The 20,031-nt window shown below is 36.4% G+C and overlaps 1 protein-coding gene across 2 annotated transcripts; it reads right to left on the bottom strand.

The window, feature by feature from the left end:
- Positions 1–1,493: 1,493 nt before the first annotated feature.
- Positions 1,494–18,804, bottom strand: LOC129257469 (protein dispatched homolog 1-like). Of its 2 annotated transcripts, XM_064096799.1 has the most exons (6): positions 18,766–18,804; positions 18,173–18,291; positions 8,842–9,043; positions 7,586–7,709; positions 6,700–6,925; positions 1,494–4,106 (listed from the first exon to the last, which is right to left on the bottom strand). In XM_064096799.1, the coding sequence occupies exons 2-6, from the start codon at positions 18,207–18,209 to the stop codon at positions 1,504–1,506; spliced, it is 3,192 nt and encodes a 1,063-aa protein (XP_063952869.1). In that variant the 5' UTR covers positions 18,210–18,291; positions 18,766–18,804; the 3' UTR covers positions 1,494–1,503. The 2 variants fall into 2 exon arrangements, with proteins under 2 accessions (XP_063952869.1, XP_054751769.2); XM_054895794.2 differs by lacking the exon at positions 18,766–18,804 and having other exon boundaries at positions 18,173–18,724.
- Between the last annotated feature and the right edge of the window lie 1,227 nt (positions 18,805–20,031).

Raw genomic sequence — 20,031 nt, forward strand, 5'->3', positions numbered from 1 at the left:
GGACAAATGGTCAAAAATTGATCATATGATAAAACCGTTTCAGCCATCAGTCACCAGAGGAAAAAAAATCCATATACTCTGCACTATCTTTGGTTAAAGTTTATTGCACTGTGTACTATCAGATAAAAGTAGCTTAACTATGTACTATTCAGAGTGTAACAACTCTGTCCAAAACATACGTGTAGCTTACGTCATAATTATTAACATACATTCAGTTTACTATTTTTAAGAAAGTGTACTTCAAGATTGAGAGTTGTATACATTTTAAAATCATTTGGATTTTAAAGGAACATAATTAGCAAAGCCTATCATGAATGAACTCGTTTAAGTTCTGCAGTGCTGTACATTAAGTCGAGTATGCGATATGTTTTTATTTTCTGTTTTATGAATACAGCGCTGTATCAGAGATGTGTAAATTCAGCCGCGATCTATTAATACATGAAAAACATATTGATCATAAAGCCTACAAATAATCCGTATCTACAATTAAGGGTATTATTGATAGTCATCTACCAAACGATAGCTTTTGACATGTTGAAAGAGTCTGCAGCATCGGAGGCAATGCCAACACGCCAAGTATATATTGGACTGTTTCAAGATTTAAGAGGAAAGATAGTTTACCCATTCTTGACTGAGCATGAGGAGTAATTAGCATTATTAGCATTTTATAACCATTTCATTCAAAATATAGATAAAAGAAATAAATAAGAAAAAGATAATGCGTCGAGAGGCAAACGCCTTTAACCCCCTCCCGTATATTATGCATCCGTAATTGCTTTAGGCATTTAGAACTCTGAATATATACACAGATTTCACCCAAAACTGAGTCATGATAACTCTAAATGAGATAAAAGTGTATCTAGAATGATGCATCATCCAGATATGAAAAGTGTGTCATTTGTTTTTCGTTGTTTGTTGTTGTTGCTGTTTATATCCCGAAACGTTAACATTTTCATTAGTTGTTGTTGTACAACCGAAATATGCCTTCGATAGTAATAAGCGGCTGATCAACTGAATGACGAATATTGTGTGTTGTCTGACTCCGTGAGTGGCGGTGCTTCACGGGCCAGGGAGACCGCCCTCTGTGTTTTTTAAGAGGTGTAAGGGGGGGGGGGAGAAAAAGAGGTAGAATAAGAAAGAGAGAGAGAGAGAGAAAAGGAAGATAACAAAAACTAAGGTTCTGTCGTGGTAAACTTGGCCCTACTCACTGATCTGAATAGTGGCCCTACTTGATCAAAATACCGTGGTGACGCATCCTGCAAAGAGGGCCGGCGCTCATGGCGCTTGTCGTTGCGAGAGAGGAAATAAAGATCATAAAAAACTAGGGTATTGTCATGGTAATCTTACCCCTGTCGAAATACTTCGGTGCAACCCCTGGACTCAGTATCAAGGTTTAAAATCTGCGTATCATAATCCGCGCACCCCCTCCCATGGAATGTATATATTTGAATCAAGAAAATACTCTTCTTTACTACGCCTTTTTTTTTTTGGGGGGGGGGGGGGTCAACGTTGTATCCTCTCATCACTCGTGTCAACGTGCTGTTCATGTACATATTCTCCTGGTTTCATTTCTTGAATATTCCCGCCCAAGTTAGATTGGCGCTTAAAACATGCTTTGGAGATCTGTGCAAAGGCTCCTTGTGGTCCGATGGTTCGGCAGAGGGACATGAAGAGGAAGAGTGCATACACCCAACTAACTCCCATGACGATCATGAGAAAGGTCCCCAGTTGGACATAAGATAGTACCGTCGCAGGCAACATGCATCCTCCTGCGCTAAAGGTGGTCAGTGCTGCGAGTGTGACAGCCGATCCAAGGGTTTTGAGGGCATGCATCGACCGAGCTTCTCTGTCTGGTTCCGTTGCTTGACGGTAAGCAACACCAAGGTGAACTGTGAAATCCACAGACAAACCGACAGCCAAGGAGAGAACCGTTGATTCAAATATGTTCAGTTCCCATCCCAACAGAACCACAGAGGCAATTACGACAAATACTGCACATGCAATGGAATACACCGCGTAGATAGTCACTAAAACATTCCTGACGGTCAGCAACAGGACACAAGCTGAGAAGATCAGTGACATCCCTACGGAAAGAGGGGTTCCTGTAGCTAAACCTTGTTGGAGATCAAAGAACGCAAGTTGTAAGACAACATCACTTATGAACCATCCTCCGCGCAATCCAGAAGGAGCGTCAGCCATTTCATCATCTAGGAAGCGATTGACGTCATCCCAAAAGTCACCCATGGTATTATAGCTCAGTGAATACTTAACATTTGTTTTTATTAAAAGAGCCATTCCAACTATATCATCATCTGAATTAAACCATAACCCAGGTATGTAGCGTTCACAGCCACCCACAGACTGACACAGAACAAGGTAAAATATTGGCACGCATTGACTGAAAAGAGAGGGTGAATATGGAAATGTTGTTTGATTACAACAAGGAGAAACGCCACCCGTGCAATCATTCTCCATGAAATCTTTGAATAGGTCAATGAAACAGAATTCGTCATACGCATTCGCCGTATTGTCATAAAAGCTTGAATTTCTGAGATCTTTACAGAAACTATAAAGCCACATTTGAGCTTCGGTGGATTTGACCTCAAAGTTCTTGTCAAGGACTGTGGATCCAAAAGAATCTGGATCCCAGTGATCCCCATTGTCTGCAGGTTCGACCCCCCAAACAAATAATGCTCTCATTGTTTCTGAATTACTCTCAAAGCTGAAAATACCCTTGTAGACCTGATCATATTGTTCTAAAATATGACTTTTCCTAAACACTTGAAATTCAGATTGGGACGGGAGAGAGAGTTTTGGTGCGACAAACACCACGCAGAACCCACCAATTCCAAGACCACTCAAAAGAATAATCCACAGGATACGTAACTTAACGATGACAATGGGCAAGTATTCCTCGAAAATCTTATTGCCAACTCTGCTGACACTGTCGTATATTCCCACCATGATGAACCACAAACGACAGCATCTGCAGGAAGACCCACCATGGACTTCTTCATCACAAGTGAAATATTTTTCATGAATCATGACAGTTGCCGGAATCCAGGTCACAGTGAAGACGAAATTAACCAGAATGGAACAACCGGCAAAAACGGAAAAGCATCTGACTGCTGTGATGCTGCTGATGCAACCTGCAAAGAGGGCACTTGACGTTGTGAAACTTGTAACGAACATGGTGGCGGCAGCGTGTTTCAGTGTCTTACGAACCACCAACACACGGTTGTTGCGATCCCCACCAAATTCCTTCTTAGTCAATTTCCAGATGTCGACATACACGAAACAATCGTCGGCTCCTACACCGATCATCAGGACTGCTGTTACGACGTTTATAAAGGGAAAGAACACCAATCGAAAGACAGTATGATAGAAAAAATATGCTACAACCATCGACATTATTATACTAATGAAGGTCATGATTGCAACAAAAAGCGAACCCACATACATCCAAATGATGACGAACACAACTAAGCACCCGATAGCAATATAAATCGTGTCTGAAAACAAGAAACCTGCAAATAAGCTTAATTTAAATCTTCCACCAATAGCGACGACCTGGACGGCATCATTGTTAAGTCGAGGTTCCTTGATATACCTCTCATACAAAGTCTCTGCATCGTATCCCTTTGTCAAAGGTTGAAGCACCACGACAGTTTGTAGATCAAAAACAACATTTTCTTCTAGTTGCAGGGCAAAGTTCTTGGGCGTGAGATAGTAGAATATGGTATGCACCCCAGAGTAAGATGTACAGTTTATAGGCACATCGTCGCAGCTCATGCTGCTGCTGTCATCCACCAAACATCCTCTGGAGTAGTACCCCACGCATTCCTCCAGCAGCTTCTTCGTTCTGAGTACATCGTTCTCATCGATGTCTTGGCACGATTCTTTACCAACCATCAATGCCGTCACATGACCCAGTGACATCGAAGGGCAACAACTTCCGTTGTAGGTACGATAGGAGCAGGTCTCATTAAAGACTGGGAGTCTGCGAAAGTTCTCTTCGTCACGTTGACACACCATCTTCATTCCTGAGGCGGTGAACATCTCCGTGGAGTCAGTAGATTGGTAAACAATCGGAAACCTAGATGAAACTATGGAAGAGACAAAAAGAAAAGCAGCAGTTATAATATTGGCACCGGAACTTCCTAGCGGAACAAGATATTTTGGAGGCCTATGTTTTGTGATATATAACAATGGTTCACCCCCAAACTTCGTCTCCTCAGAGCGTTCAGGTGCCAATGTCGAGAAAGAGGTTATGCATCGATGTGGTTATGATGGGAAGTAACAAATCCAGCTCCCAGTATAAATTCTACATAATATTTACTCTGTACTGCATTTATTATAAATTCTAGATCTATTTTATCCCTTTTAAGCCTAAGCACTTCAATATCTAGACAATATAGTTTTGATGATGCCGTCCATAATGTTATTAAAAAGATTAACTTTAAATAATTTATAAAGAAATCAGTCATTTTCTCTCTCTCTATACAGTGCGTATCAAAAAAAAGTTTACACTTTGAAAAAGCCCTGGAAATTAAAAAATGTTCAACATGTGGGTATTTTTTTCACATATAATCTTGGGTTTGGGTCTCATCTATCCAATGAAAGTAAAAGTTTTGACAGAATGTTACACTTGAGTGAGCACTGTCCATTTTTCTAAAGCTCGCAAAAATCTGCGCAGAAATGCTCGTTTTCACGCTGTGTCAAGGGGTAAGGGCGAAATCAAACTTACCCTGCGAAAAATTTCCCTTGCACTTTTAGTCAATTGAAATAAAACGGATACATTCAAGCATTTTGTAACAATTTTGCCACCCAAACTGAAATTTCAACACTTAGTAAGCACAACATTTACCCTTTTTGTGCCAGCTGGATCTGAGGACATAACTGAATCTGAACAAAAGTTTATATCAGACATCTCCAGCATTTTTTTACTAAGTTTTTGTCTCACCTGCATAGCAGAGTGAGACTATAGGCGCCGCTTTTCCGACGGCGACGGCGGCGGCGACGGCGACGGCGGCGGCGGCGTCAACACCAAATCTTAACCTGAGGTTAAGTTTTTGAAATGACAGCATAACTTAGAAAGTATATGGACCTAGTTCATGAAACTTGGCCATAAGGTTAATCAAGTATTACTGAACATCCTGCCTGAGTTTCATGTCACATGACCAAGGTCAAAGGTCATTTAGGGTCAATGAACTTAGACCATGTTGGGGGAATCAACATCAAAATCTTAACCTAAGGTTAAGTTTTTGAAATGTCATCATAACTTAGAAAATATATGGACCTAGTTCATGAAACTTATACATAAGGTTAATCAAGTATCAATGAACATCCTGCTTGAGTTTCACATCACATGACCAAGGTCAAAGGTCATTTAGGGTCAATGAACTTTGGCCGAATTGGGGGTATCTGTTGAATTACCATCATAACTTTGAAAGTTTATGGATCTGATTCATAAAACTTGGACATAATAGTAATCAAGTATTACTGAACATCCTGTGCAAGTTTCAGGTCACATGATAAAGGTCAAAGGTCATTTAGGGTCAATGAACTTTGGCCAAATTGGGGTATTTGTTGAATTACAGCCATAAATTTGAAAGTGTGTTGGTCTAGTTCATAAAACTTGGACATAATAGTAATCAAGTATCACTGAACATCCTGTGCAAGTTTCAGGTCACATGATCAAGGTCAAAGGTCATGTTAAGGTCAAAGAACTTTGGCCACGTTGGGGGTATTTGTTGAATTGCCATCATATCTCTATAAGTGTATTGGTCTAGTTCATAAAACGTGGAAATAAGAGTAACCAAGTATCACTGAACATCTTGTGCGAGTTATAGTAGTTTTCAAAATCAGCACTGCTGCTATATTGAATCGCGTGATGCAGGTGAGACGGCCAGAGGCATTCCACTTGTTATCATTTAAAGTGGGTTTACATTTCATTTTTCATTTAATACTTGTTTCCTCACACCTTTTCCAAGCTTGGCAATGATTAACAGAATGAAAATCCAGCCTAAGCCATTTTATGTAATTCACAGCTCAGTGTAAAGCAAATATCGTCACAATGACCTTGGTGTGTGGGGGAGTGGGTTGAGGCGCAATGCACTCTTCGAAGTGTTTTGGGCGAGGAAACAAGTTTAAAAAGGTAAAAGATATCTTCAAATCAATTTTACTAGCTAAATTTAACGTGTTATTCATGAATAAGGTCTACTTTTATTCGCATAACTATTTCAGAGTTCTGCGAAAATAATTTTCACTAACTTTTCAAAAAAAAGTGGTGCTCACTCAAGCGGAAATATTTTTTCGACAGTAATATCGTCATTTGCTTAAATGGATCTGTACCAATGTTAAAATTTGGAAAAATCTTCAGGATATTACAAATGTATAATTTGACAGGAATTTTTCTAAGTGTAAACTTTTTTTTGATACGCACTGTATATACATTATTTCCTTATAATCTATTCAAGTGGGAGAGGGCATAGTATCGAGTCTTGTCGACTAACATACTCCTTTTTCGACTTTTCCTTGCGAAAAGGGAGATCGCTTTTAACCCTTTCACTCTTTTAGTTGTCATAAAATATTTGAACCACCCCCCCCCCCCTCTGTCCCGACGAGTTTTACAGGTACACCACTGGCCTTGTTGTATTTGAGAGGGTGGGTTTCTAACTTTAAAAAATATCTTCTTACGATCAAGGCTGCATTGACCATCAGGTCCATCACTATCCAGAGTTAGGTTGGACCAAACATCGGTGTCTCGACTTTGACGATCAAGAACACCAGGGGTCTGAGAACACGATGAGTGGTTGGATATAGATGGGCATGAGTAGATATCATCATCACCGTTACTATGATAGTACATTCTTCCCAAAGCTTTCAATCTACCGCTGATGGCTGTTCCCCTTGCTTCAAATCCCTGAAAAGGAGTGAAATCAATTGCATGAAAAGAGATCAATATACCCTCTTGTCATAATTATATCATTTCTTTCTGGACTGTTTTTTTTTTCAAAAGCCTCATATAATTCATAATTTTGCTAAAATGAATATGAAAAAAATGTAACTTTTTCACAACATCTGGCTGTTTGATAGGTCTCGAGTTCAAGGCCACATAACACAAAGCTTATAGGCCTACTTCAGTCACGCAGGTGAAACCGACCACAGACCGATAACAAATTATTTTGTTATTTCCAATGGCATACCATCGGTCGATCCGGAGTCGGTTTCAATAGTGCGACTCCAGCGTTAGCGACTTATCGCACTATTGTTTTCTCGCGTTTGATTGCACATTGTTATCATTACACCGATCATGCATGTTGTTCCGCGATCAGTTACTAAACTTGGTGTAATCAGACAGCACTATATTTATGTTGTTGTTGTTTTTGTTTTAGCTTATACGGCGCGTATCATTCAGTAGTGAAAATTTGCGCCAAATTATTTATCAACTCTGGGAGACAGTCGTGCGTAAAGTCGTTTATGACATCCATGGCAACTGATTAAATAGTGGATAAAAAAAAATGTTTCAAGCAAGATTTTTTTTATCACTAAATCTTTAAAACCCAAGGATATAATATCTCACCGATGTTGGATCATTAAAAGAAGGGAAATCGTTGAGGATGAATCCAAGAACGGCTGAGATGACGACCACCACGAGAACGAGTAACAAGACCACGGATGGATAGGAGACTAAGAATTGAGAATACCTGAAATTTGCCAAGAAGATGATTCAAGCGTAGTTACCGTAACATAATAGAATGGATAGTTTGCTGCAAAATAAGAGAGATTATTAATATATATCAACATGATGGAGGTCTATTTAGGATTCAGGATGATGATTCAATATTATGTCAAGTCGACTTGATACCGTTATTTTGGCGATTTATAAACGTTTTAGCGAACATGGTGACAAACACATCGCCATGGTGAAATATATCATCTCATGTAACTACGTCATTAAAACTTACTGGATAACCAAAGTATATTAATACCATTGACTCTTGTTTATAATGTTCAAGCTGGAAATAAGGTTTGATTACTTTGGAACTTCTTCCGTTTATCCGTGTATGTTTTATTCATTATTATTGCCTTCAAATTGAAATTGAACTATAAATCGCCTTCATTTCAGTCAGCTAATGGATAACCGTTTGGTTAAATCAAGACAATTTTCCATATAAAACCATTTCCTTATCATCTAACAAACGCAACTTTACCATTACACTTCGGAAAAATGCAGAGATTCTATAAAAACTTGTTTGTTAATACTGTCAATAAGATTATAATATTAAGCAGCAGTGGAAATTTTTCGTTTATTGTTGTTTCCATAATTTATCATGATTAGATTTGTTTTCCATGAAAGGGAATATCAAGTTTCATGCCCTTGGTAGCAAACCTCATTTTGTTAATCATCATTTATTCAGTGTTTCTTATCAGCTAATCATGTTAAATTATTAATATTGGACCTCTAGTTTACGTCTGCTGGTACCATGCCTCCGGGAAAACTAAATGTGTTTTTTTTCTTCGATGTGTTGATTGTCTAGTTTTCCAGCGTTTGATTTAAAAAACTTACAGCTATTGTTTCACAGGGAAGAGTTAGCTTTATAAATTTGATAAACATCTGTATATCTGTGTAGGATCACGTAGTAAACTTTCATTTTTGTATCAAAAACTGAAAAACAATCAGTAGTAGCTCCATCAATATAGCAGTAGTTACTAGCAGTAGCATCAATCACATATCACCACCACCAGCATCATTATTACCACCGTTGTCATTTTCATCACTATAATCATATACTACAATCATCATCATCATCGTCGTTGTCATCATCATTATCTAACCTATTTGCGATAGAGCCAAACATTCCACCAGCTTCCTCTGCGACCAATATTTCTCTATCTGGTGGGACATCATTGTCAGGTTGGTGATCATTTCGTACATCGACGGCAGAATTATTTTGACTAGCTCCATTATCGCCTGGTGAAGGGCCAACCTTCATAACGAAATTTGTGGGTGGCCTTTCTTCTGTAATAACGATACCACCTATAAACGAAGGGATAAACAATATTTATTTGAAATCCATCACCATCATCTTCATCATCACCACCAACACTACTATCACCACCACCAGCATCATCATCACTGTCGTCATAATCATTACTATAATCATCATCATCATAATCATCCTCGTCATCAATATCATCATCATCATCACCACCACCACCACCATCATCACCAGGAAGATACTTCGAACCTCAGACTTCATGCTTCAAAGTCACCATCAGATTCACATGGAATCCACGATATATGTCATTCCAACAAATGTAATGGAATGTGTTGAACATTCGGACTACTAGTATTTACCTTAAAAGTGGTTCAGCAAAATATAAAACTGCTTCGTTCGTCCTGAAATATGTCGAAAGAAATGACATTCTTCGGGGGAAATATTAAGAAAAATTATCATCTATGAGTCAAGAAGAGAAATTAGGTGAGGGGTGAATGTCGCTCTCTATCTTTTTGAAAACTGAATGAATAAAGTCACCGGCAGTTGCATTTGTACCATTTCATTCCTTCTGTTCCAACACTTTCAATTTAGTTGATGTGAGAGACAAAATGAGCCTAGACTTTGCACTAGCAGCAACACGGTTTATTATCGATCGTTTGTTAATAATATAACTCTCCAATAAATTCCCAATTCTATTATGATAATGTGGCAAGCTGTGAACCGTAAAATGTACAAGAATAGTTGGTAATGGATGGACAAAAATAGACTTGTCATTGCATTCTTGTGTCAGAAATAAAAAGATAAAGTACAGGGGTGAAATTATCTTGAAGGAAAAGGATGATTTTAGTTCAATCCCATCTTAAATTCTTTTCAGTTTGCCTTTTCTTCTTCGTTACCTTCTCCTCCTTCTTTTCTTTTTCTTCTTTTCTTTCTTATATTCTTCTTCTCCTTTTTCTTCGTTTTTTAATACTTTTTCTTTCTGATTTCTCATTTGTATTTCCTATATCCCATTCTCCTGCTATTCTTCTTCTTCGTCTTCTTCTACTTCTTTCTCCTTTTCCTGCTCTATTTTTATTTAATATATCTTACTGCATCTTTCTTATTTCGTATCAATTTCCTATTTTGTATCTATTTTTATATCTTAGTTAGATTCCTCATTTCTAATTTCTGATTTCCTATTTCTTTCTTTATATTTCTTCAAATTATTTCAATCATTTATTTTTTGCGATTGATTTTTTTTTCTTACTTCTTATATCTATTTTTAATTTTATTTCTAATTTCTAATTTTTTCTAATCTTTCATTTTATATTCCTTAATTTTTCTTATTTTTTATTGCTTATTTCCTATTTTTTGTTATTTTCATTTTTTTGCCACTTTCTTGTTCCTTATTTCTTTTTTTTTTAAATTGCTATTTCTTAACTCTTATTTCTAATTTCTGATTTAAAGGACCACCTGACCTTTACGCTTCATACCAAGTACAGTACTAAGATAGGATACTCCTCACACGTGAACACTCAGCATCTATATTTCACAAGCGGATAAAACAAAAATATACATATTATACTGAATATTGACAATAATAGTGGTTACATTTTGTTTAGTTTCGAGGTTAAACAGGGTGCTATGAGAAATTCAGAAATTCGCAGCGGCATGTTTTTTTTTCTAAATTTGTCCTAATGCCGAGTGTTAAATGATGAATCGAATTATGTCAAATTATTTAGGCATAACAGTGTAGAGTATCCCCGAGTATCCTCACTACTCCACAAGAGGGATCCACTACGTACGAGTTTCTATGGCAACGGATTCTTTACTGAAGGAGAAAATGTGGCTTTCCAGTTCAGTCTTGTGAAATGGTTTCTTCTCCGCTCTGCAAATTTGTTTCTCCAGTATCAATAAAGCAATAATAGGTTTCCCCAATATCACAACCCGGGATTACAACATCAAGTAGAACATGGTAGAATGAAAGGCCACATAATTATGTTGAGCTTTGTTACTTGTCTTATTATTACTTTATTATATCAGTATCATGTCATTCCTTTCTTTGCAGAAAACTAGTCTGCAATCTTGTTTGCTCCAATCCATCATAATGTCCATTATTCTATGCACGTGTCGACTAATGTGACATGGTCTATCTTAATGCACGAGAAAAGTCAACATTAATCACATTATCATGGGTATTGTGGGTGTGACATTTAAGCCAGCCCAACAGTAAACTGCCGATTGGTCTTCATCTGTTTCTTCTACTATCCGTTTGGTCTTATCCCAGAAGACCAATGCCCCCCCCCCCCCTTGAAATGGAGTGAAAACCTTTGGGGGGCTAGTCTTTTCTACGTTTATTTTATTTTTCATTTTGCTAGTTAACAAACCAGTACTCCTTTTATGAATATTATTATGAACTCGGTTATATTTGTTAAGATCTCTTTTTTATTTGTTTATATTTGTTGTTGTTTGTATATCCAAAGGAACTGTTGCTGAGCTAGCGCCATGAGCCTCTCTGGACGGTGTGTGCGCTCAATAAGATATCACAATTATTATTATTATTATCATCATCATTATTATAATCATCATTATTTTTATTATTATTATTATTATTATCATTATTATCATTATTATTATTATCATTGTTATTATTATTGTTATTATTATCGTTCCCAGACCCCGAGGTCTAATCCTAATTATTCTACATTATTTCGTTTATACTAACCACTTGGTCTAATTGCCATTTACCCAATTTACCACTTTTTTCTAATTTCCAGTTGCTATACCCATTTCGTTTAATATCCACTGGGTTGGACCTTGGTAAGGCGAAGTGTTTTTTTTTAAATACTATTTTCATCTCATCTGACATAGTAAAAACTAATTTCAAAAGTGGACGCGATGTGGATTAAAACTAGGTTTAAAGTAAATTGGAATAAGACAGACCACGTGTAGACCAAACGGCAACTAGACCAAAGTAGTAGATAGTAGACCAAAAGGGTTTGCCCTTGTGGTATTACACTAATATCTGAGTAGACCAACGGCTTGTAGACCAAGTCAATATGCCCAACATTTCTCTCAATAATCATGGAAACGGGCGCATGTCATATATCTTCCTTGCTGTTATAAACCGTCCAAAAAATATTATTCTTTTTTAGAAAAATATGAAATACAATTAATGGGGGCGCCGTAATTCATCGATGTGAAGACGAGAGCATTCAACGTTCTCGCATTTTCCATTTATTACCAATGAGTTGCAAGGTCGTAATATGCATGTAGTTATGGTAGTCGCTGGGAGAATAATTCACAAGAACTGTTCGTACAGAATAAATTGAAACGGATACCATCTGTAAATAAGACATTATCATCATTGTTCGATTTTTTTTTAAAGAGCTTTTTCAGGCTCCAATCCATATACAAATGAAAATATTTAAAATAAAAGACATTGGAAGGGCGGAGGGTGGGGCTGTATTTTGGGGGCATTTCAATATGTATTTATGGTTTAGTTTCACTATTTCGAGGACGATCGATGCTGAATAAATTGGCAGAATATCCTATACGACGGAGACAAAACAAAGCGACCGAAAGTGGCGATCGAGCGAAAAATGTTCTCGAATGCCCGGTAAAAGGTCATTTAGTGTGCATACCGCTATAAAATCGAATTACAAAAAAATAAATGAATGAGGAAAATAAAAAATAGTTTTTTTTTCAAATGCTAAAATATCTTTGTTTTTATATTGTATGTATCTAAACTGATATTAAGTTAGGGAGATATTTACCTGATTTTTCATGTTATGAATTAATGTTGGAAATAGATCTTTCGTTTGCAAGTAATTATGATAGTGTTTTAGCTCCACGGCATTCATTTAAAAAAATCCGACATTTGACCACGCAATTAGCATAATTAGTGAATTCTGAACGTATCACACAATACTATACTATACTATAGTATACGAGCATTTTAGCGACGGGCAGATTTATTTGGCGAATACGTTTTCAGAATATTTTCTATAACAATGCACTAGAGAAGAATGATTATGAACAAATATTGCGACTACTCTCCACCATTACTGAAAAATTTAAGACTTAAATCCAAATATCACAAAAGGTTTATCCTAATAATTTTCTAAGAGAGAAATGCATTTCAGTTCGGACACTTGATCAGAATATTGGATGCTACAACATTTACTCACTATCAGTCTTCATAATTTCGGGGGAGGGGTCCTCAAAAGATATGAGTTAGCAAGGTCCAAGCTCCCTCGTATTACTTAATTGTAATTATGATATTTCATCTTAGCACGAACTTTCTATCTTTATTTCTATTTATTTAATATTTTCACCATGCTTTTTCTTTTATTACTCATTAATTTATTTCATTTCTTAGATATATTCAAAATTCAATTCATTAACAATTTTTGATTACTTTCATTTTTATTTCTATTTTTATTTTTTTCTTAAAATGTATTAATTATCATCATTATTTATTTCACTTACTTATCTATATTTGGATTTTATTTTTCCATGTTTTATTCTTTTTGGTAATGTTATTTATGCATGTAGGTTTTTTTTTCAATCTTTATCCCCCTTTTTTATTTGGGGGGGGGGGGGCTAAAGTAAGCTCCTACTCCCAGGCTCGACAATCACGATGTTCTTACTAGGCAAATTGTTATGTCGTCGCCGTCATTATCATCACAATAACCACCATCGATTCAATGAAAACAAAGTCCGAAAATAATTTTAAGTCATTTTATAATACTACAAACAATGGGAGCGGTGCCCATCCCACTAGGGTGCGAGTGAAGTGAACATTCCCATCATAAAAACACATTCACCATCATCACTAACATCACCACCATCGTCATCACCATCATTATTGTCATCATCATCTTGAATATTGTCACCCTCATCACCACCATCATCGTCATCGATCACCATCACCTAAAAATTATCAATATCATCCTCATTTTCGGCAACTCAACCACCGTCCTCACCATCATAATCATCATCATCATCATCATCACCATCATAAACATCATAACTATCATCACCATCATCATCATCATCATCATATCATCATAATAATAATCATCATCATCACAATCACCATTACCATCATGACCATCACCAACCATCACTATCATCTTCTTCTTTAACCTTATCACCATTATCATGATCATCATCATCACCATTCATCATATCACCATCATCATCATCATCATCATCACCATCATAAACATCATAACTATCATCACCATCATCATCATATCATCATAATAATAATCATCATCATCACAATCACCATTACCATCATGACCATCACCAACCATCACTATCATCTTCTTCTTTAACCTCATCACCATTATCATGATCATCATCATCACCATTCATCATATCACCATCATCATCATCATCATCATCACCATCATAAACATAACTATCATCACGATCATCATCATCATCATATCATCATAATCATCATCATCACAATCACCATTACCATCATGACCATCACCAACCATCACTATCATCTTCTTCTTTAACCTCATCACCATCATCATGATCATCATCATCACCATTCATCATATCACCATCATCATCATCATCACCATCATAAACATCATAACTTTCATCACGATCATCATCATCAGCATCATCATCATATCATCATAATCATCATCATCACAATCACCATTACCATCATGACCATCACCAACCATCACTATCATCTTCTTCTTTAACCTCATCACCATTATCATGATCATCATCATCACCATTCATCATATCACCATCATCATCATCATCATCATCACCATCATAAACATAACTATCATCACGATCATCATCATCATCATCATATCATCATAATCATCATCATCACAATCACCATTACCATCATGACCATCACCAACCATCACTATCATCTTCTTCTTTAACCTCATCACCATCATCATGATCATCATCATCACCATTCATCATATCACCATCATCATCATCATCACCATCATAAACATCATAACTTTCATCACGATCATCATCATCAGCATCATCATCATATCATCATAATCATCATCATCACAATCACCATTACCATCATGACCATCACCAACCATCACTATCATCTTCTTCTTTAACCTCATCACCATCATCATGATCATCATCATCACAATCACCATTACCATCATGACCATCACCAACCATCACTATCATCTTCTTCTTTAACCTCATCACCATCATCATGATCATGATCATCACCATTCATCATATCACCATCATCATCATCATCACCATCATAAACATCATAACTTTCATCACGATCATCATCATCATCATATCATCATAATCATCATCATCACAATCACCATTACCATCATGACCATCACCAATCATCACTATCATCTTCTTCTTTAACATCATCACCATCATCATGATCATCATCATCACCATTCATCATATCACCATCATCATCATCATCATCATCACCATCATAAACATCATAACTATCATCACGATCATCATCATCATCATCATCATATCATCATAATCATCATAACTATCATCACGATCATCATTACCATCATGACCATCACCAACCATCACTATCATCTTCTTCTTTAACCTCATCACCATCATCATGATCATCATCATCACCATTCATCATATCACCATCATCATCATCATCACCATCATAAACATCATAACTATCATCACGATCATCATCATCATCATATCATCATAATCATCATCATCACAATCACCATTACCATCATGACCATCACCAACCATCACTATTATCTTCTTCTTTAACCTCATCACCATCATCATGATCATCATCACCATTCATCATATCACCATCATCATCATCATCATCACCATCATAAACATCATAACTATCATCACGATCATCATATCATCATAATCATCATCATCACAATCACCATTACCATCATGACCATCACCAACCATCACTATCATCTTCTTCTTTAACCTCATCACCATCATCATGATCATCATCACCATTCATCATATCACCATCATCACCATTCATCATATCACCATCATCATCATCACCATCATAAACATCATAACTATCATCACGATCATCATCATCATCATATCATCATAATCATCATCATCACAATCACCATTACCATCATGACCATCACCAACCATCACTATCATCTTCTTCTTTAACCTCATCACCATCATCATGATCATCATCATCACCATTCATCATATCACCATCATCATCATCATCACCATCATAAACATCATAACTTTCATCACGATCATCATCATCATCATATCATCATAATCATCATCATCACAATCACCATTACCATCATGACCATCACCAATCATCACTATCATCTTCTTCTTTAACATCATCACCATCATCATGATCATCATCATCACCATTCATCATATCACCATCATCATCATCATCATCATCACCATCATAAACATCATAACTATCATCACGATCATCATCATCATCATATCATCATAATCATCATAACTATCATCACGATCATCATTACCATCATGACCATCACCAACCATCACTATCATCTTCTTCTTTAACCTCATCACCATCATCATGATCATCATCATATCACCATCATCATCATCATCACCATCATAAACATCATAACTATCATCACGATCATCATCATCATCATATCATCATAATCATCATCATCACAATCACCATTACCATCATGACCATCACCAACCATCACTATCATCTTCTTCTTTAACATCATCACCATCATCGTGATCATCATCACCATTCATCATATCACCATCATCATCATCATCATCATCACCATCATAAACATCATAACTATCATCACGATCATCATCATCATCATATCATCATAATCATCATAACTATCATCACGATCATCATTACCATCATGACCATCACCAACCATCACTATCATCTTCTTCTTTAACATCATCACCATCATCATGATCATCATCACCATTCATCATATCACCATCATCATCATCATCATCATCATCATCACCATCATAAGTATCATCACGATCATCATATCATCATAATCATCATCATCACAATCACCATTACCATCATGACCATCACCAACCATCACTATCATCTTCTTCTTTAACCTCATCACCATCATCATGATCATCATCACCATTCATCATATCACCATCATCATCATCATCATCATCACCATCATAAACATCATAACTATCATCACGATTATCATATCATCATAATCATCATCATCACAATCACCATGACCATCATGACCATCACCAACCATCACTATCATCTTCTTCTTTAACCTCATCACCATCATCATGATCATCATCACCATTCATCATATCACCATCATCATCATCATCACCATCATAAACATCATAACTATCATCACGATCATCATCATCATCATATCATCATAATCATCATCATCACAATCACCATTACCATCATGACCATCACCAACCATCACTATCATCTTCTTCTTTAACCTCATCACCATCATCATGATCATCATCATCACCATTCATCATATCACCATCATCATCACCATCATAAACATCATAACTATCATCATCATCATATCATCATATCATCATCATCATCACAATCACCATTACCATCATGACCATCACCAACCATCACTACCATCTTCTTCTTTAACCTCATCACCATCATCATGATCATCATCATCACCATTCATCATATCACGATCATCATCATCATCATATCATCATCATCATCATATCATCATACTTATCATCATCATCATCACCATCATTATCATCATCATCATCATCATCTTCATCATCACCATTCACCATTCATCATATCACCATCATCATCATCATCATCACCATTATTATCATTATCATCATCATCTTCTTCTTCTTCTTCTTCTTCTTCTTCATCATCCTCACCATCATAAACATCATAACCATCATCATCATCATCATCACCATCACCACATGACAACCTACGATCACCAACCATCATCATCACCATCATCGTCACCAATCATCATTACCATCAACTTCTTCTAAAACTTAGTCACCATCATCATCACCATCGTCGCCATCACCATCATCAACAACCCATCGTTAAAACTCTACAATTTTTCAACAACAAACTTAAGAAATATCAGATACCTCCCAGAAAATGCATTCAATCATCTTACCTGTATCATGTGTATCTTGCGAGATGTCACGAGGCATTTGAAGCTTGATGCGAGCCCTTCCCTGGTCGGTGATCAGAATGAAATGAAGCAAATAAAGGGATAAAAATCTTCTGCCCTCTCTAGAAAGAAGAAATAAAACTGCTTCAAAGTTCAATCTCAGGATATTTTCATAACGGCTGATGTGCATTACATAGGCTACCGTGTTATAGCTCTAACTATTCACTACGTTCAATAGATGCAATGAATACATTACGTACTAAGTAAACTGAATGATGGATGGATATGTTCAACTCGCCTGTTTGCTCACATCAATTTTTATTGGGACAGTCGATCATTTATCGATTCCTCCAATTTCTCATTCCCAAAGCCAAATTTACAAATAGTATTAGCTATTGAAGCTTGGAAACCTCAATGGAGATGCGAATATCTTCATGAAAAAAAAACAGCGCCCATTTTCTCATAATGAAGCCTTACAAAAGGTTTCCTGCTTGAAATTTCTTTGAAGCGGATAATGAGCAGTGGGCCTTGCTTCACAACGCGCATTTACATTCTGCATTATTTTGTTAATTAGGGGAACTCGGTGAATTATATACTAGTAGTATGTCTGAAGCATCGTCATCATGCTTATGCTTGCTTGTAAATTATCATCCCGAGTCTTACCCCCCCCCCCGGAATTTATCTCTACCACTCTTGTTTTTTTCCTACATTCTTATCTCGTTTCTCCAGTCTATATAGTTACTATCTTTGCCAGTGTTGGCATTGAGAGGTGCAGGTTAAAGCAACCTCGATAACCACCAATTGACTTTAACTATGGAAATATCTTGTGTTAGCCAGCAATTATACAACCATACTAAAAACTCCATGTCGCACTCGGTACCACTTACTACAGGGACGTCGATGCGGAGACATCTCCATCAGGCCAATCATCGATATCTGATTCCATGGCAACGAATTGAAAGCATACACTTACGAAACGCCACGCACGCGACCGAGCTACGTGCATGAGCAGTTCCTATACTGACTTCGCACAATGCAAAGGCAATAAAATCACGAACAAGTAATTATTTGAATTGGGTGTAACAATTTTAGTTCATTTGCTGACACCCTTTCCCCTCCGGCTTCATTAATCATGTAAACGAATTGAAACACTTTATCAGGGTGCTGTTACAGTTGCCACACCTAGAATGATTATTATACTTTTCAACCTAATTTTGACTCTCTTCATCCTCTTAGAATATAGCATTTTCTTAGCGTAATTTTGAGAAATCTAGCATAGTTTCACTAGAATCTAGCATAATTTTCGGGCCTAAAGGGGTACTCCGGGCTGAAAATATTTATATCTAAACAAATAGAGTAAAAGTCACAGAACAAATTGCTAAAAATTTCATCAAATCTGGTAACAAATAGTGAAGTTATTGAATCTTACATTTTAGCAATATTATTGTGAAAACGGAAACAGTTATATGCTCTTCGTCATGAATATTCATAAGGTGGGCTGATGATGTCACAACCTCACTTTCCTTTTTCTTTTTTAAAATCATAATTGTTTCATTTTTTCCTACATTTTGAATGACAATTGTGTCTCCCTTATAATGAAATAAGCAATGAATATCTAATGCACTAATCAGTTGTCAATCCATATTTTTGTTTAGTTCTTGGAGAAAAAATTGAATCATCTAATTTCATGTAATAAAATACAAAAGAACGAGTGGGGATATGACAGTTTGCTCATTGAATATTCATGAAGACACGCCTAGAACTGTTTCACCGGAAATATTTAAAATACCAATTATTGTTATTCCTTTTCTGGTTTTGATCAAATTTTCAGTGTTTTTTAATCATTTTTTTTTCAACCTGGA

Source organism: Lytechinus pictus, chromosome 3 (genome assembly GCF_037042905.1).
Source record: "Lytechinus pictus isolate F3 Inbred chromosome 3, Lp3.0, whole genome shotgun sequence".
Classification (NCBI taxonomy): domain Eukaryota; kingdom Metazoa; phylum Echinodermata; class Echinoidea; order Temnopleuroida; family Toxopneustidae; genus Lytechinus; species Lytechinus pictus.